The sequence below is a fragment of the Electrophorus electricus genome, chromosome 12 (genome assembly GCF_013358815.1).
Source record: "Electrophorus electricus isolate fEleEle1 chromosome 12, fEleEle1.pri, whole genome shotgun sequence".
NCBI lineage: Eukaryota > Metazoa > Chordata > Actinopteri > Gymnotiformes > Gymnotidae > Electrophorus > Electrophorus electricus.
Genome location: NC_049546.1, coordinates 9334455 through 9349514, shown reverse-complemented (window position 1 = coordinate 9349514; position 15060 = coordinate 9334455). Strand labels below are relative to the sequence as shown.

Here is a 15060-nt window from a genome sequence, read left to right as displayed (position 1 = left end):
TAAAGTGCAAATCCACACTTAAAGTGCTATCACAGATGGTGTGGCTAAAAACAAGGTTTTCTCAGAATTTACTGTTGTAAAATGCATTTGGCCTTAGATCCAAAAAATCTTTTTCAAGGATTAACAACACATTATTGCACAGAGGCAAATTCAATTTGTCAATAAAATATTAATTATCACTATCAAAACAGTATGACAAATACACAACAATAATCATGAATGATGTGATAACAAATTAAAATTTGAAAGGCTATGGGAACACATATCTATCCTACAGAAGTTTTATCAATGGATATTTTATCAGCCAACATCGTCAAAATAAATTTTGTAACTTTAGTTTCCATCATGTATATACAGCTTCCTGAAGTTTCAGTTTCCTCTGCATTTTAAGATGGTTGTTTTCAGGATTGACATAATAGATGAACTACTGGGTTTTGTGAACAAAAAAAAATGAAATTGTAATCGATATATTATTATGTCGAACTCAATACTTAGATCACATTTGGACAATTGAGATAACATTTGCGTATTAGCAACTGGGTCTTTGTCTAGAGCTTTGTCTAGAATGATGAGGTGCTGAGTTGTGATGTTGAGGTTTTCCACTGTAAGCCTCAGGTGGATAGATGATGTATGCTCTGACACTGTGTGCCATGCTAAAGCTCTGTGGGTGGGGTGTGTGCCATCTCTAGGAGATACACAGCTAGATGTGTGTGTGTGTGCATTCTTGTGGAGGATGGTGCAGGCAGATAGTCTAGGGTAGGCTGATGTGCATATCCTACATTGTTTCATGTGAGCTGTGTGATTGATTTGACAGGAGTGTGTATGTGTGTGTATACACGTTTGTTTGTTGCATGCTGTGACAGCCCTGTGTTATTGTGGTACGAAGCCATGCAGGTCACCGTCATGCTCAGTGCGATATCCCAGAGCTGTCGGCTCTCTTCATCAGTCCATGATCAAAGCGCTGTGGGCTAGTAACGCATCACACCATTCGTCCATTATGCCCCAGCAGGCTGCTATTGGTGGCACTGCACAGGGAGGAGCCTTGTTTCAGCCCATTTCATAGCCTCCCACCCCTGCAAACCTAATTCCTGCCGAACCCAACTGCATTCATCCTCCCATCATCTCCTCATCCTCTTCCCCCATACTCCCCACAGGGTGCCTTCTCCCACCCACACAGCTACTGTCAGCCTGTGCAACTATAGGTCTTCCAGAAAGAGAGAGAGAAAGAGAAATAGAGAGAAAACAAGAGTAATATATCAAGAAATAATGAGAAAAAATATTTATTTTTGCTGCAGCCTCCCCTTCCCCTGCAAAACAAACCTGCAACCATAATTAATATTTCATTACATGATCTCTCAGAGATGGCTATGGAGATGCACTAGCTTGAATGAATTTGTAAGCTACATTATCTCACATTGCCGTAGCTCACCAGGGACATATTACTTGACTTCTACATAAAAATGCTTTATGCATGCATAATATCAGCGAGAAGGAAAAGAACGACACCACGGGTCCAAACAGCTGCCTGACATGGACATTAAGTAGTCACTGTGATAAGTCACTGAAATGATCAAAGCCTCAAGCAAAGGACTTCCACCAGCACTACCTCGTGAGGCAATTTGGCCTTGCACCAAGACATTGGGGGTGTGTGTGGGGGGGAATGTATGCCATTACTGTTCTCAGTGTGTGGATAATGTCTGTACACATTCTGTCCCATTAAACCTCAGGCATTCTCAGAGCCTAGTGTCTGGTGGCATTGTGGAGCCATTTGGCAACTGGTAGAAAAACTCTCAGCTACTTTAGGAGTTGGCCTCTCCCACTCCCCTAGCAGACCGCAGCACAGACGCTTAGAGGCAGCCGGCTGAAACCAAAGTAGGCTGCTTGGAACGATCTGCTCTTCTCTTTCTTCTCCAGTTCAGCGTGCTTATCTGACTGGTCCAGTCTGCAGACTCCCAGCTACCTGTTGTACTGGACCCCAACCCCATCTGGGAGGCTGTTATTAGCAGAAGAAAAGGCTGTCACCTAGGTAGGTTGCTGATCATACAAATGCACTGAGAGAGCAGTGATGCCAGTTCACTTCTAACAATTGACTCGTTGTTCCATCTAACAGACTATAATAAGGGACAGAGTTCATTCCTGGTGTTTGAATTATCGGATGGCTGCATGATTTGGGCAACATAAATCCCTCTCCCTCTGTTTCACTCCCTCACTATCTCTGCCACAGAAGCAGCAAGCTGTCCGCTGGCCATTGGTGTAGAACACAGCAATTAGCAGTGCTGCTTAATTGATTGGGCTGAGCAGCTGGGCCATTAGCCTTGCTGTGTAATTGATTTGAACGAATGTCTGGAACAGGGTAACGCAGAGCATGGCAGATATTTATGCAGTGTTATACAGTGTATTTCTGAATGTAAAACCAGCGTCTGCCTCTTCTTTTTGGGGAATTTTGTTTTAGAGGTTGTATGGTAAGGGCAGCTTCTGAGTTTTCAGAAGTTGCTAAAAAGGGGCTGTGGATGAGGACAGCACAGGCGAGTTTGGAAAATGCAGCATAAAGAGATTTTCAGTCTCTCAGGTACACAGAGGACTTAACAGGTGAGTAGACTGTCATGTCATTGTCATGTCTGGAATGGTAAATTCAGATGGAACCAGTGGCACTGAACATGCATTAATGGTGGGGTTGGGTATGGCCTTCATCACCAGGGAGGCCAGTATGGATCTGCTGTGTTATTGACTGTGTGGTGGTGTAGTGGGTAAAATGCATATAGAACTGGTGGCTGTAATGCAGTAGGCATTAATGGTGCCAGTGGGGCAGGGTACAGCCTGATTTAAGGAGTGATGAGCTGCACTGGGGCAGGCTGGTGGTTTAAAAATTGAGCTTGGAGCTGGGCGGCCAGACCTCGCTGTTGATGTTTCACGGGCTTAATTCAGCGAAACACGGTTGAAGTGTGGTACCTACCCCATGAAGAGTTTTGAGGAGTGGGTTTCCTACAGGATATTATGAAGTTAGTAGGGTGGGTCCTATGTGAATTCCTAATTGTTTGGCACAGGACATTTGATATCTCATCCTGTGTATAGTTACATGTAGAAAAGAGTAGAGGGGGAAAAAAAAACGAGTTAAAAAAGAGTAAAAACTCATATGTCACAGTAGATCATTAGTTCAGCTGCACCCTCTACTTTCTGATTTTTTTCAGAAAATTTTTAAACTCTCACAGAACGAAATAAATTGGTACATGCATATTGGATCATATACATTGGGGTAGAATTATTTATAGATCACTGCGCAAAACCAGTGAAATTGGTGTTACCTAACTGTAGTTTACCACATAAACTAGAAACATTAACATATGCACTCACCCCTGGTTTATTTACACAAGAACTCACCCCTGAATACTTCAATGTCTCTCAATTTGCCACATAAGTCAATATACTCCTGACATTTCTGCATACAATTTCAATTCCTCTAAAGAAAAAATGGCTCAACCTCCCCTCGAAGTTCAGGAAAACACAAACACCAATAAAAAGGAGGACATCAAGTAGTCTACACAGAGCCATGTAGATGGAGAAAGGATAAATGCATCATAAACACAGGAGACACAAGAGCCACTGGGGAGAATGAAGGAAGTGTTGTGAGAGGAGGGACCAGAGGCTTACCCTAATACCTTATCCTGAACTCAGCTCAGAGAACTGAATAGAGACGGGGACTATTGTCTACTGCTGTTTATCTCCAAAAGGATGAGGTGAACAAGCTTGGTGAACAAGCATCGTTTCAAGGGAAATCATGCGACAGGATACGAGAATGAATTGGTCTTCTGTCATATTCAGGATTAATTGTACTTTGCTTTGACCTTAATAGAGAGACACCCTCCCCCCATCTCCTTTTCAATATCTTCAGTAGTTTCTCATTTCATAACCAGTTACAATGTATAGACGTTATGCATGTCAGAAGGTCAAAGCTTATAATGTGGCCCATCTAAAAGCATATTTACAGAATCGTATTCATGTTTTATCAGTATAAGAACTAAACTGATCATAAATTTTCAATTCCCAAACACATTCCCAAAGACATCATGGGCCAGATTAATAAAACTTGATCGTAACAGCACTATGCCATGCAAATTGTGTTACACAGTATTCAATTCCTATTCATTTCCCAGTATGCTAAATTCACCTGTGCCCTATGTGGAAGCTAATCAAAATGAACATGAGCCCATGCATATTTAAGATGCATGCCAAGGTACAGATGACCGACTAACCCATCGTGAGACCATGGTATGCTGAAAACTGCCAGTTACATAAAAATGTAATGCATGTGTAACTTTCACAAAGATGGGAACTGTATTGATGTGCTGAGTTGATGACTCCACTACTTCAGTGCTTCAGTCATGGCAGAGCAGCAAAATCTCTCGTATCCTTCCTCAGTCTATACCTGTTTATAGTTTATTCCTCTCTAACACCTAAATTTGCATTTCTTACGGCAATATTTTGTGGCATTCTGAGTTGTTGCTCAAGCAAGTCACTTTCCTCTTTGTGTACTCCTGCTATTGTAGATGCAAAGTTTACCATCAGGCTCATTCCAGACTGTTGGATAAATTTGTCAATTAGCTAAATGGGTGCATGTGCAGAATTTTCACAATGTGTGAACAAATGTCACACAAATATCATCCAATCCACATTGGATTCTTACTGGGACATTTACTGATAGACATGTTCAGGTGGTATTTTTTGCGGTGCAGTGTAATAAACTACTAATGCGGTAGCACCATATATCATGCAAATATGTGGGCAATCCACATTTATGAAATCAAACGTTTTACCACAGCACAATTTAGTGTTAAGATCTCATTAAATTGTAGGTTTTATAAATTTGGCCCCATATGTCTGGAAGTCATTAATACTTAAAAAAATTATTTCAAATGTTATAGTGCTTTTTTTGAAGTTGTTTTTCATTCCATAAAGCACGGAAAAATTCTGATCTTATTACAGAAAAAAGACCACTTTGTGTGGTTCAAATTAATGCTCTCCCACACTTGATGGCTGAATTCACGACTAAGCCTGGGCTACTACTGATTCATCTGGACGCCACTGAACCCCACCTTGTGCAGTGATTGGCCAGATGGAGCAACCTGGGACATGAGGAGCCTGGGACAGTGAGCCAAAGAGTCATGGCAAAACTGCAGTGTGGTCAAAACAGGCATAATTATTACTGCAAATGCTTCCAGAAAGGCTGCACACATCCAAGAGTCATGCACAAATAGCGGTGATTCTCGTCGGCAGCAGCAACTCTCAGAGAGCTCCGTTTCTATGGCAGTATTTGACATCACTCTAGTATGTGTATCCTCACTGCTGTGCCGAGAAGCCTGCCAGCTGTCTCCCCCAAAACAACGGTACCTGCACCCAGCGACTGATGGAGATGAGGAACACATGGGTGATCGGTGAAGGTGGGGTGACTGGATTAACTTCTTCAGAATGGAACTGGGCTCTTTGAGGGTTCTTCTTTGAGTTCCCTGCATGAACTCTTAAGTGTAAACACTGTGAAATGACTGGAAGAGCAGTAAGTAGGGGTTTCAGCTTCATCTACAGTGTTGAATGGAACCAAACTGTGCCCATATTACAGTTATTCATCCACTACTACAATTTTTTAATTTGTGTCATTTTCTTGTGCAGCAACACCTGAAGATTCTCAAAGATGAACAGCCATCCTACTGTGCAGAGATTACCACTTGTGATTCATCAGTCAAGGGAGCTGAATTGCTGACCAGAGGGAAGCGATGTGCCGCAGAACATGACAATAACAACCTACTCAAGCACACACAAAGCAAATGGCAGCTCTTCTGTAACCATGGAACCAGTTACCAAGGTAAAGTGAATGCTCTTCCCTCTACACACAAACATAGGGAGAGAGAGAGGGAGAGAGAACCAGAATGGAGAGGAAGATGATGTAAGAAGAGAACTGAAATCTTCCCTTTCATGGGGAAAGAACTAATAAAAAAGGCATTAAGTGCTTGAGTAACTTTAGCCCACAGTTAGAGATAGTCTATTCAAAGAAGTGGCAGGCTACTTAAAAGTACAACCCAAAGCTTAATATTTGGATCCTGAAACTGAAACTTTGGTTGGAGTCTTTTGTGAAGTTGCTTTCATGCGTGCATGTGAGTGTGTGTACACATGGAAGGCAGCCTTTGTACACTGCAATTGCAGTAAGGTCTCTTGATTTCACACAGTAATGATGCGTTCTTGTGGAGCATACACTGCAAAACTCAAACCAAGAGGTCAGTGTGAGTTGAAAGGAGCCTCTGCGAATGAGACAGCCAGTGAACAGGCAGCGTTTTGGCCTCAGAGGACCACAAGCAAGATGATTGGGTCACTGGGTCATGAGAGCCTCTTCATTATGCTCATGAAATGAAATGTTATGCAGAAAGTGATCAAATCCTTCATTGCCAGAGTCAGAGAGTGTGACCAGACCATTCACTGAATGATCTGACCTTTTGTTGCCAGCAATTCTATTTCTATATGGAAAAAGACAATATTCACCTTTCACAGTAAGCTGGATATATTCACAGATCACTGGTTCTTACTGATTTTCCCACAGGGCTGTATAGTACCAGAGTCTACCGAGAGAAATTCCCAGCGAGATGATGACACACACAGCTGCTGCACGGCATTCCTTGTCTTACGGGCAGGATGTACCAGGATGTTGCGCTCCAACATTCCAAACACACTCCCAGGCTTTGCTTACAAACACAAAGTTGGTCCATAAAGTGCGTAATTGTGCTGTTACACATAAAAGGTATAAGACGTGAATATCAGACTGACATTTATGGCCATCAAAGCACACTAAAATGGATTTGCTTACTAAATAATACAGACCATGCTTTTTTGTATGCTTTCCCGTAAATAAGTAAAAACGATTATTATAATGTATATGTTGAACAACTATAAACTACAGTATGTGGCCTACATAGCTACTGCATACAAATTAAGTATGCGCTTTACTTTTAGGTCACTGTTCAAGGTTAATGAAGTAGCTGGCAAAACACTGTGGCAGTTATCAGATCTGGTTATTTTGGTATACTAATGGCATGTTAATTACATTTGATGTCATTGTGGAAGTTGTGGGGTAGATGTTGCATGTGGTTGACGTAGATGTAGAGCAGGTTTGTCTCTTGTGTTCTGAATGTGAGGAAGAACTGCAGACAGAAGCATAAGTGTCTAATCCTTTAAGAAGGGGAGTTGAAACATGGCTGATTCTCTCTCTCTCTCTCTCTCTCTCTCTCTCTCTCTCTCTCTCTCTCTCTCTCTCTCTCTCTCTCTCTCTCTCTCTCTCTCTCTCTCTCTCTCTCTCTCTCTCTCTCTCTCTCTCTCTCACACACACACACTCCCACAACCTTTCTCAGGTTTGACTTACATGCTTCTAAGAAGAGAGCTTGCTGTTACTGATAACTGGTCAAAATGGCTGGCAGAGATGCAACTGAGGTACCAGGAGAGGGAAACACCAGAGACACCAACAGTGCCACTCACTGGAGCAGCATGAAGAACTCCACAGAATTTGTTTCATCCTCCAGTGCTGTTTATAGTGACAGGAACTAGGGAAGGACTGTTGAAGATAACGAAATCATTGTTACTTTATGAATAAAATTATATCAACAAAGAAAACTAACTCAAACACAAAATACCTTGCATTAATGACTCAAATTACCTTAAAAAACTAATAAATGACCGATGTCAGCAAAGCTGTTGAAGTAAGTGTCAGAAACCTGCTGTAAAAATGACTAGGTAGCAAGAATGGCACATAGCAATCTTCATTCAGTCCTTACTAATGGCCATCAGCATGTGAATGCAAACACGTTTGGCTATTTTAAACCATTTAGGGTGGAAGGATTTACATTTGTCATGACATGGGTACATTCGTCTCTGTGGTCCTGTAATCTACTTCACAATGAACACCATAGCATGTGCATCAGCAGTGCTGCCTGAAATCTCTGTCCCTAAGATTGTAGCTGTGTGAACTTCAGACAGTGCAGTTTGGGTGTAGAGGTGAGTGTACTGTGAAGGGATACTGATTCTCCAGTGGACCACTGCATGGATCTTAATGACCTCTTTGTGCCTCATGGCTGATGCTATAAACAAACCAAATTCTAGTGGGGAATGATGGTGAGCCATAATGTGACTGTCAAATTGCAATTTGCCACAGGATATACAGATTTAAAGAGGACAGAATGCCAGTTGGACTGCGAAAGGACTGATATCTCATTGACTTCTGATCATGGGAACATATGCAACCATTTTTACTGGAAATCTGACATCTGCAACAACCATGTTGCTCAACAAAACATGAAAAGCTACTGTGTGGAATCAAATGACAAAGTAGTTCATGGAGAATGATGAGTAGTTTATGGAGAATGACTGTGAGTGTGTTTGTTTCTGCGTGTGTGTATATGTTTCAATGGAGAGGGGGAAGCTGTAAATCTGCATTCAAACCTGACCCGGGCCATATAGGCAAACGCAGCTGTGGCTGACCAGCTGTGGCTTGTTAGCGGCAGCCAACACAACGCGTGCCTTTCGAGCAGAGGCGGAAAGGCCAGAGAGTGGGAGAGAGCTCTGCAGTAGAAGCTTGCGGCTCGGCAGCCCAGCTACTCAGAGCATCTCCACAGTCTCTCCTGCTCAGGCTCCCCATCATCCCTCGCCCTCCGACCCCCACTTGCTACACCCAGCCGACCCAGACGAAGCACCGGAGTGTGGAGAATCCTCGGGCCTCCATCTCTTGCCCTGCAACATGCCCCCCGCCCTCAGTCCTGTGGCATTACCGAGTTACCTGGAGCCAGCTGAACACACTCCATCAAAATGCCAGGCCGTTATCTCATGGCTAATTTGTGGTGCTGCTGGTACATGACTTTTGGATTAATCCCTGTTAGGTGGATTTACTGCAGCAGTTTGATGCAAAAGAGGAGCCCTTTCAAAAATGTGGAGGCGACTGAGGGGAGTGAATACATCGCTGCGAGCAGAGCCAGAATGCCCTGAAGCAGTTCACTTTCACTGCAAGAAAGGTCCACTTGCATAACGGGCTGGAGAGGGCGGGAGCAGTGGTCGTTTTTCCACTGGGTCCTCACTCACTTGCTCACTGAGTTCAGGCCTTTGTTTCCTTCTTGGGTGAAGGCCAACCCCCACAACATAAGGGTCAGGGAAAATATATGTGTGTGTGTGTGTGTGTGTGTGTGTGTGTGTGTGTGTGTGTGTGTGTGTGTGAGAGGGACAGAGTGATTAGCTCCTCGAAAAACAAGTATTTCATTCAGAGAAATGGAACCCCCTCCACCACACTAAATACCTGAAGGCTCTTCCGTCTGATGGCCCATAATGCCTCACTGAAGTGAGGGAGCTAGAGGAACATTTGACAATGCTTGAGAGGTAAACGTGTCACAATCGTGTCACAATAGTGAGCACAGTGCTTCATTAATGGAAGTCTAAATCTGTGCCCCTCTCCAGAAGAGGCTTAAGTGCCTTGGCAGGCTCTGACGGCAGGGAAAGTACAGCTCATTGAAGCCATTTTAGAATGAACTCAGGAAAGGAGTATTATAGTGCTATTAGAAGGCAAATCTCCAGATTTGTCATATCTATTGATGGATCAAATACTGAAGTGTCTCAGACTTGAGAACCACATTCCTCAAAAGCAATGAAGGGGTGGTCGTCATGCCAACCAGCTTGCAGAAGTTGCAAGATGTAAAGCCTTGTCAGGTGTGGGAGGAAAGAAAAAAGTTTCGGATTTGACATATCCTGAAATGGATGGTTCATCGAGCTATCACAGGCTTGAACACCATATTGCCTGACGTGGCTGATGAATCATTTGTGGTAGGCGTTAAAGCTGCAGTGCTCAACACCCAGAAGGTTGAACACCAGAGGCTTTACCAGCTTTTTGTATTCTGTGCTGTGTTGTGTGTCTAAAACAAAAAGATTGATCATTTGTCACTACATATTTAGGTTTTAGTCTGCTTACTGAGGTGTAGGACACTGGGTTTCAGTGACTGGGTGCACCAGTGCACATGCTCATAAGCACAGACACCCAACAAATCAAACTTAGATGAACAAGCACATTTGTCATGCATGGCTTGGAAATATGCTAATAAAATATTTGATTTGATTTGTTGTTTGGCAGACTATGTAAACTATATAAGCAAAATAAGCAAAGCTAAAGTGATAATGTGATATCAACACACATCAGTTGCCTTTCTTGCCCTGATCAGAGCTTCCACTGTTTCTCAACGACTCCTACTGGACAGCATTCCTACTGGACAGCACTCCTATTGGTCATTTCTTAAAAGTGGTGTTGCTGTTTGGCTGCCACAAGGATGAGAGCTAATGTATATTAAAAGTGTGTGTGTGTGTGTGGTGAAATTCAGAAGAGTGCTTCATCATATCCAGAAAGAAACAAGTGGACTGCAATGTCCATTTCAGACAAGAGTGCTCACATGTACTAGAACTGAATCTGGAGTAGCAAAAAACTCAACCTCTGTTAGTCATGGTTTTAAACCATTAGCCTTGGCATCCATGTGAACATATTGTCAGGAAATAATGTATAAAGACGCAGAAATAGGATTTGGGAAGGAAAAGGATCATTTCCCTTTAGTGAATTAAAGAATCACTATATGTAACGGGACTATAGAGGATTTATAGCCTTCTTTCTATCTGTCTAGTATGCACAACCAATCAAACTTAATTTTACAGCAAAGCCACAAACACAGCTACATGCCAGTATAGAAATAACATTCCCTTAGTTAATTGGCACTACTACAGCCTTTGGATGTCCATAGCTCAGTGTACATAAAAAACCTAACCATGCGTGTTACATCAAGTCACCAATATTATATACTGCAAAGCCATTTAAATTACAATATATATGTGATCTGGATGCACTGAAACAACTACGTAGGGAATATTGCTCATCCATGAGTATATAAGGTAAGGGGAGAGATCGTTCAGCGGGGGCTGTCACCGAGTGCGGGTGGATGGGGAGGGGGGGGCGGCTGGCCTGTGGGCTCTCAGCTGGCGTCATGTCGAGCTGAAGACGATGCAGCAGGGGTGCAGGCCCGTGTGCGGAAGCTGCAGGGCATCGCAGTCACGAAAAAGACATGAGAGCATACCACAGCACGTACAGGGAAGCAGAACAGATGGAATGCAGTCATATGTATGGACACAGATTTAACGCACACAGCATATGTGGCATAAAAGTGTCGTCACCGCATATTGTAATTTCAACATAAAGCATATCAGGGCTTTTTTGAAAGACAGATTGGGGTTAAGTGCTAACAGTAGGGTTGGATTTAGGTTGATATTGGTAAAATTCATTATCAGAGCACAAACCTGCATATATTATAGGGACTATTTTCAGTCATAAAAACAGCTGGTGTAGGGTGACAAGACACCCTTCATAATGCATACGGTCCAAATGACTTATTTGTGCTTTGTAATACTAATTTCATAACCTGTCATGTCATACTAAAGTATATATTAACATCATAAAAAATCACAGATCGATAGACATGGAAGGTATATTTTGTCAAAGCTATTAAATCTCTAAATTTCAAAAATAGCCAAAATGACTGTCTTAGCCATTATAGTGTTAAGACTTTCACAAAAGTCAGTAGCTTGGAGATTTCATCCCTCCCAATGGAAGGAAACAGTAAGTAAGCCACATGTCTGGGTCTTTTACTGGTGATATGTTTAGAAGGTCACTTTTGAAATGGTTACGAATAGGAAAAATGTACCACTGAAGGATATGGGACATGAACCCCAGTGACAGGGCTTAGCTGAGAGTGCAGACATAAAGAAGAGTTTCCCTTCTGGAACCTCACTTGCCTCTCTCTCAGTGATGTTTAACCAAGTGTCAGTCACAACAAGTTAATGTAAATCTAGGAGTGTTTCTGAGAAGAAGGGAGTGGGAGTGACAGAGAAAGAGAGAGACAAACAGACAGACAAGCAGCCCAGCTGTGTAGCATTGTGAAGAGCAGACAGGGTCAGGGTGCAGTAAATGCCCAGATATGCCACGCATGTCTGCCATCTGTGAGCAGTCATCGTGATCTCCTTGCCAGGCAAAGCTGCCAGCTGGCCCGCCATTCCCCTGCCTTAGAGGCATCCAGGACGAGCCTGAAGCCCCCCCCCCCCCCATTAGCATCCTGGCAGGATTTCAAAATGGGCTTTCAGTATTGTGGTAGATGAGTCCTGCACTACAGAGAACCCCATAACCCCATTTGTGTACCCGCTGAAGTAAAAAAACCCAAAAAAACCCACCACCAACAACAAAAATCCTCCAGTGTCCACAAGTGCAGTAATCTTGCGTTACCAAACTTACCTTTGGTAGTCTGATACACATTTGGAGTCATTTAGATGTTTTCAAGGTTTTAAAACTCCTGAGTCATCTATCAGAAGGCTCTTCGCGACTGGCACCTCGTCTAATGATATAGCGTTCGTATGTATGTAGGCCAGCAGGAGAAAACCGAACGCATTTGCTATGATATTGTTCCGTTGCCCTGGTAACCGCTTATTGAAAGTGCTGCTTTGCATTATTTGTTTGGCTGCGCGCTATTATTTGGAACAAGCTTATGAAAAGTCTGAGTTAGTGAATGCGAGGAATGAGTGAAACCGAGACCGAAACGCAGAAAAACGAAATGAAGCGGCATAGCCCCCTTCGCGAACGAAGGTGCCGAGTAGTCGATGGATAGAGACGACAACGGGAGTCATTGGCGATAAGGGCCACTCCCTAGCTCCTCCCTGCTTTAAGGGCGCCGCTGTCATACGGCATGGCAGTGCAGGCTGTATTCGGAAGAGTGTTAACAAAATTGTTGGAAAATAACAGTGGCATCAAAGGTCATTAATGCAATTAAAGAGCAACAAATGTAATATGAAAAGTAAGATGACGAAAGTGACGCGTAAATCTGACTGGACCTCTTGTGAAAGTCAGGAAACTGGATTAGCAAAAACTACATTCTGAGAGCTTTACTCTCCCCATTCGTTTGCCAAAAGCTTGCAGCTGTGTCTGTGGTCGTGTTTAGAGTTGAGGACTGAGAAAGGCTAGAAAAATGACAAACAGAGCAGTGCGGATTGCATTAAGCGGGCGGCCAGTGTAAATTCCAGCGCACGGCTTGGTTGGTTGGTGGGGGGGGGGGGGGGGGGGGGTATAGGGTGGCTGGGACAGCAGTCAGTGATTGGGCGCACAGACAATTGTGTATGTGTGATGAAACAGGTAAAAGACATGACGGCCAACATGTCTCAACAAACCTCAAGATAATATAGTCAGGGAGTTATCATAGGTGCTAATTTGCCGATAAAACTGATGTTTCTGTCGTCTAAGGCTGGTAGATAGAACAAAAAAACAAAAAACAAAGACAAAACACAAGCATGATCAGAGTGGAGTTCACCTGTAACAGGATGCACAACAAAAACGACGCAGCATATGGCGATCCAGATTATCGGATATGCTCATTACAGGACGAGTGACGTGCCTTAATCTCCAGATTTCCTATCGATAATTCGATGAGCCCAGTGTAGGCAACGGAGCGCCAGGCTACATGTCAGGACCCTATTTCTAATGTGCTTCAGCCATCAGCAGAAGATACAGGCCAACAGATGTTCAACAGATGTTCAACGTGACCAGCTTGATCATTTTTAAGTACTGTTGGTACACAATGAAGTGTCTGAAAAAACACAATAAAGCCTAAAGAAGAACATTCACCTCAGCCTGTACTCAAATATATGTCATGTTTCATTTTAAAACAACTGAAAGCAACGCCGCATGTAAAGCACAACACCGCGGTGGCAGTGAAAGCCTTTAGCTCACAAACCTCAGGCATTTCCTATCCACCTGTTGATAATAGATGGCATAATTGCTGGCAGAAGTCGTACGATGGACGAGATAGCTAGTTCAATCGTAAAGTCTACCACAAAGGCAGCGCTAAGCCTATATGCGGATAAATGTAAAATTTCAAATCAACTAATGTTAGTCACCTATAACTCCAACATTTCTAAACATACACAGGCAAAGGCGCACACGGCTGGGCTACCTGACAACAACCCACACGTATGTTCTTAGAGGAGAGCTTACCTTTTGGGAACTGGTTAGGCTGAACCACCTGCAAGAATGCGTGCATCATGTTAAATAAAATCCCGATAGGGCCGGGCTCATAATAGGCTACAGTGTCGTAAACACCGGCAGGTACGAAGCCGAAATCTAAGTTGCCCGTGGCAGGAGATGAAATCGGCTCTGTCTCCTGGAGTTTCCCGTGCGCCAAGCCCCAACAAAGGAGCACCAGTCCTATTTTCCACAGCATGACTACGAATAGGATAGATAATAAATAAAGTGGGAAAAGGATAGTCACGTAAGGAAAGACGCGGGAAAGATAAAAAAAATCGCTTCTTAAGACTAACTACAGTCGCAGCAAAGACAATCCGACGGTTTAAGCACACAAGAAAAAACAAAAAACAAAAAAACAACGTAGGGCTCAAGTCCTTTTTTCGGGCCAACGAGTCATGACGACCACCGTCCCGCATTCAGCGGCCCCTTGACAGCACAGGCTCTCGGTATGCCCCGTCTGTCTTTCCGCTGGTCTGGTTCTTCGAGCTGGGAATTAACGTCGTGCTCAAGAGGCGAAGAAGTGGTTGCTAGGTTGCCTGCATGCACATCTCCTCGCCTCCGAGCGCAGCTGTTTCGCAATCGAAGCAGTGGATAGATGGACTGATAGCGCTCCGCCTTGCGGGAGATGTACGAAACGACAACTTTGATTATTTTTAGATTGCTTTATTCAGTATCAAGGTGTGCCAAGAAGAAAAACGATTTCGAGTTGTAACATTCATTAAATTACATTTGACGACGAAAAACTCTCATTAAAGAGTGTCAGTGTAAACCAAATTAGTGCATCAAATGACATACCAAGGAATATCCGTCATTAGCCATTTGCCAAAGCTTTCCATACAAGACAGCTATGCCGCAGTTACAGTGAGTCGTCCAGCGCTGACACCTGCGGAACCCAGATGCGCAACTACATAAGCTGTCGTGCTGGACGAAGACAGAGAGCGAGAGTA

At 43.4% G+C, this 15060-nt stretch overlaps 1 protein-coding gene across 5 annotated transcripts in view; it reads right to left on the bottom strand.

Annotated features, from left to right (window-relative positions):
• Positions 1 to 14684, bottom strand: part of prom1a (prominin 1a) — a 36969-nt gene extending 22285 nt beyond the window's left edge. For all 5 annotated transcript variants that reach the window (XR_004776738.1, XM_035532258.1, XM_035532259.1 and 2 more), the window contains exon 1: positions 14084 to 14684. Coding sequence is in view for 4 of the 5 variants with exons in the window: in XM_035532258.1 (XP_035388151.1) it covers positions 14084 to 14309 (226 nt within the window). In the remaining variant the exon portion in view is untranslated. The remainder of the gene's footprint in view (positions 1 to 14083) is intronic.
• Positions 14685 to 15060: the final 376 nt, after the last annotated feature.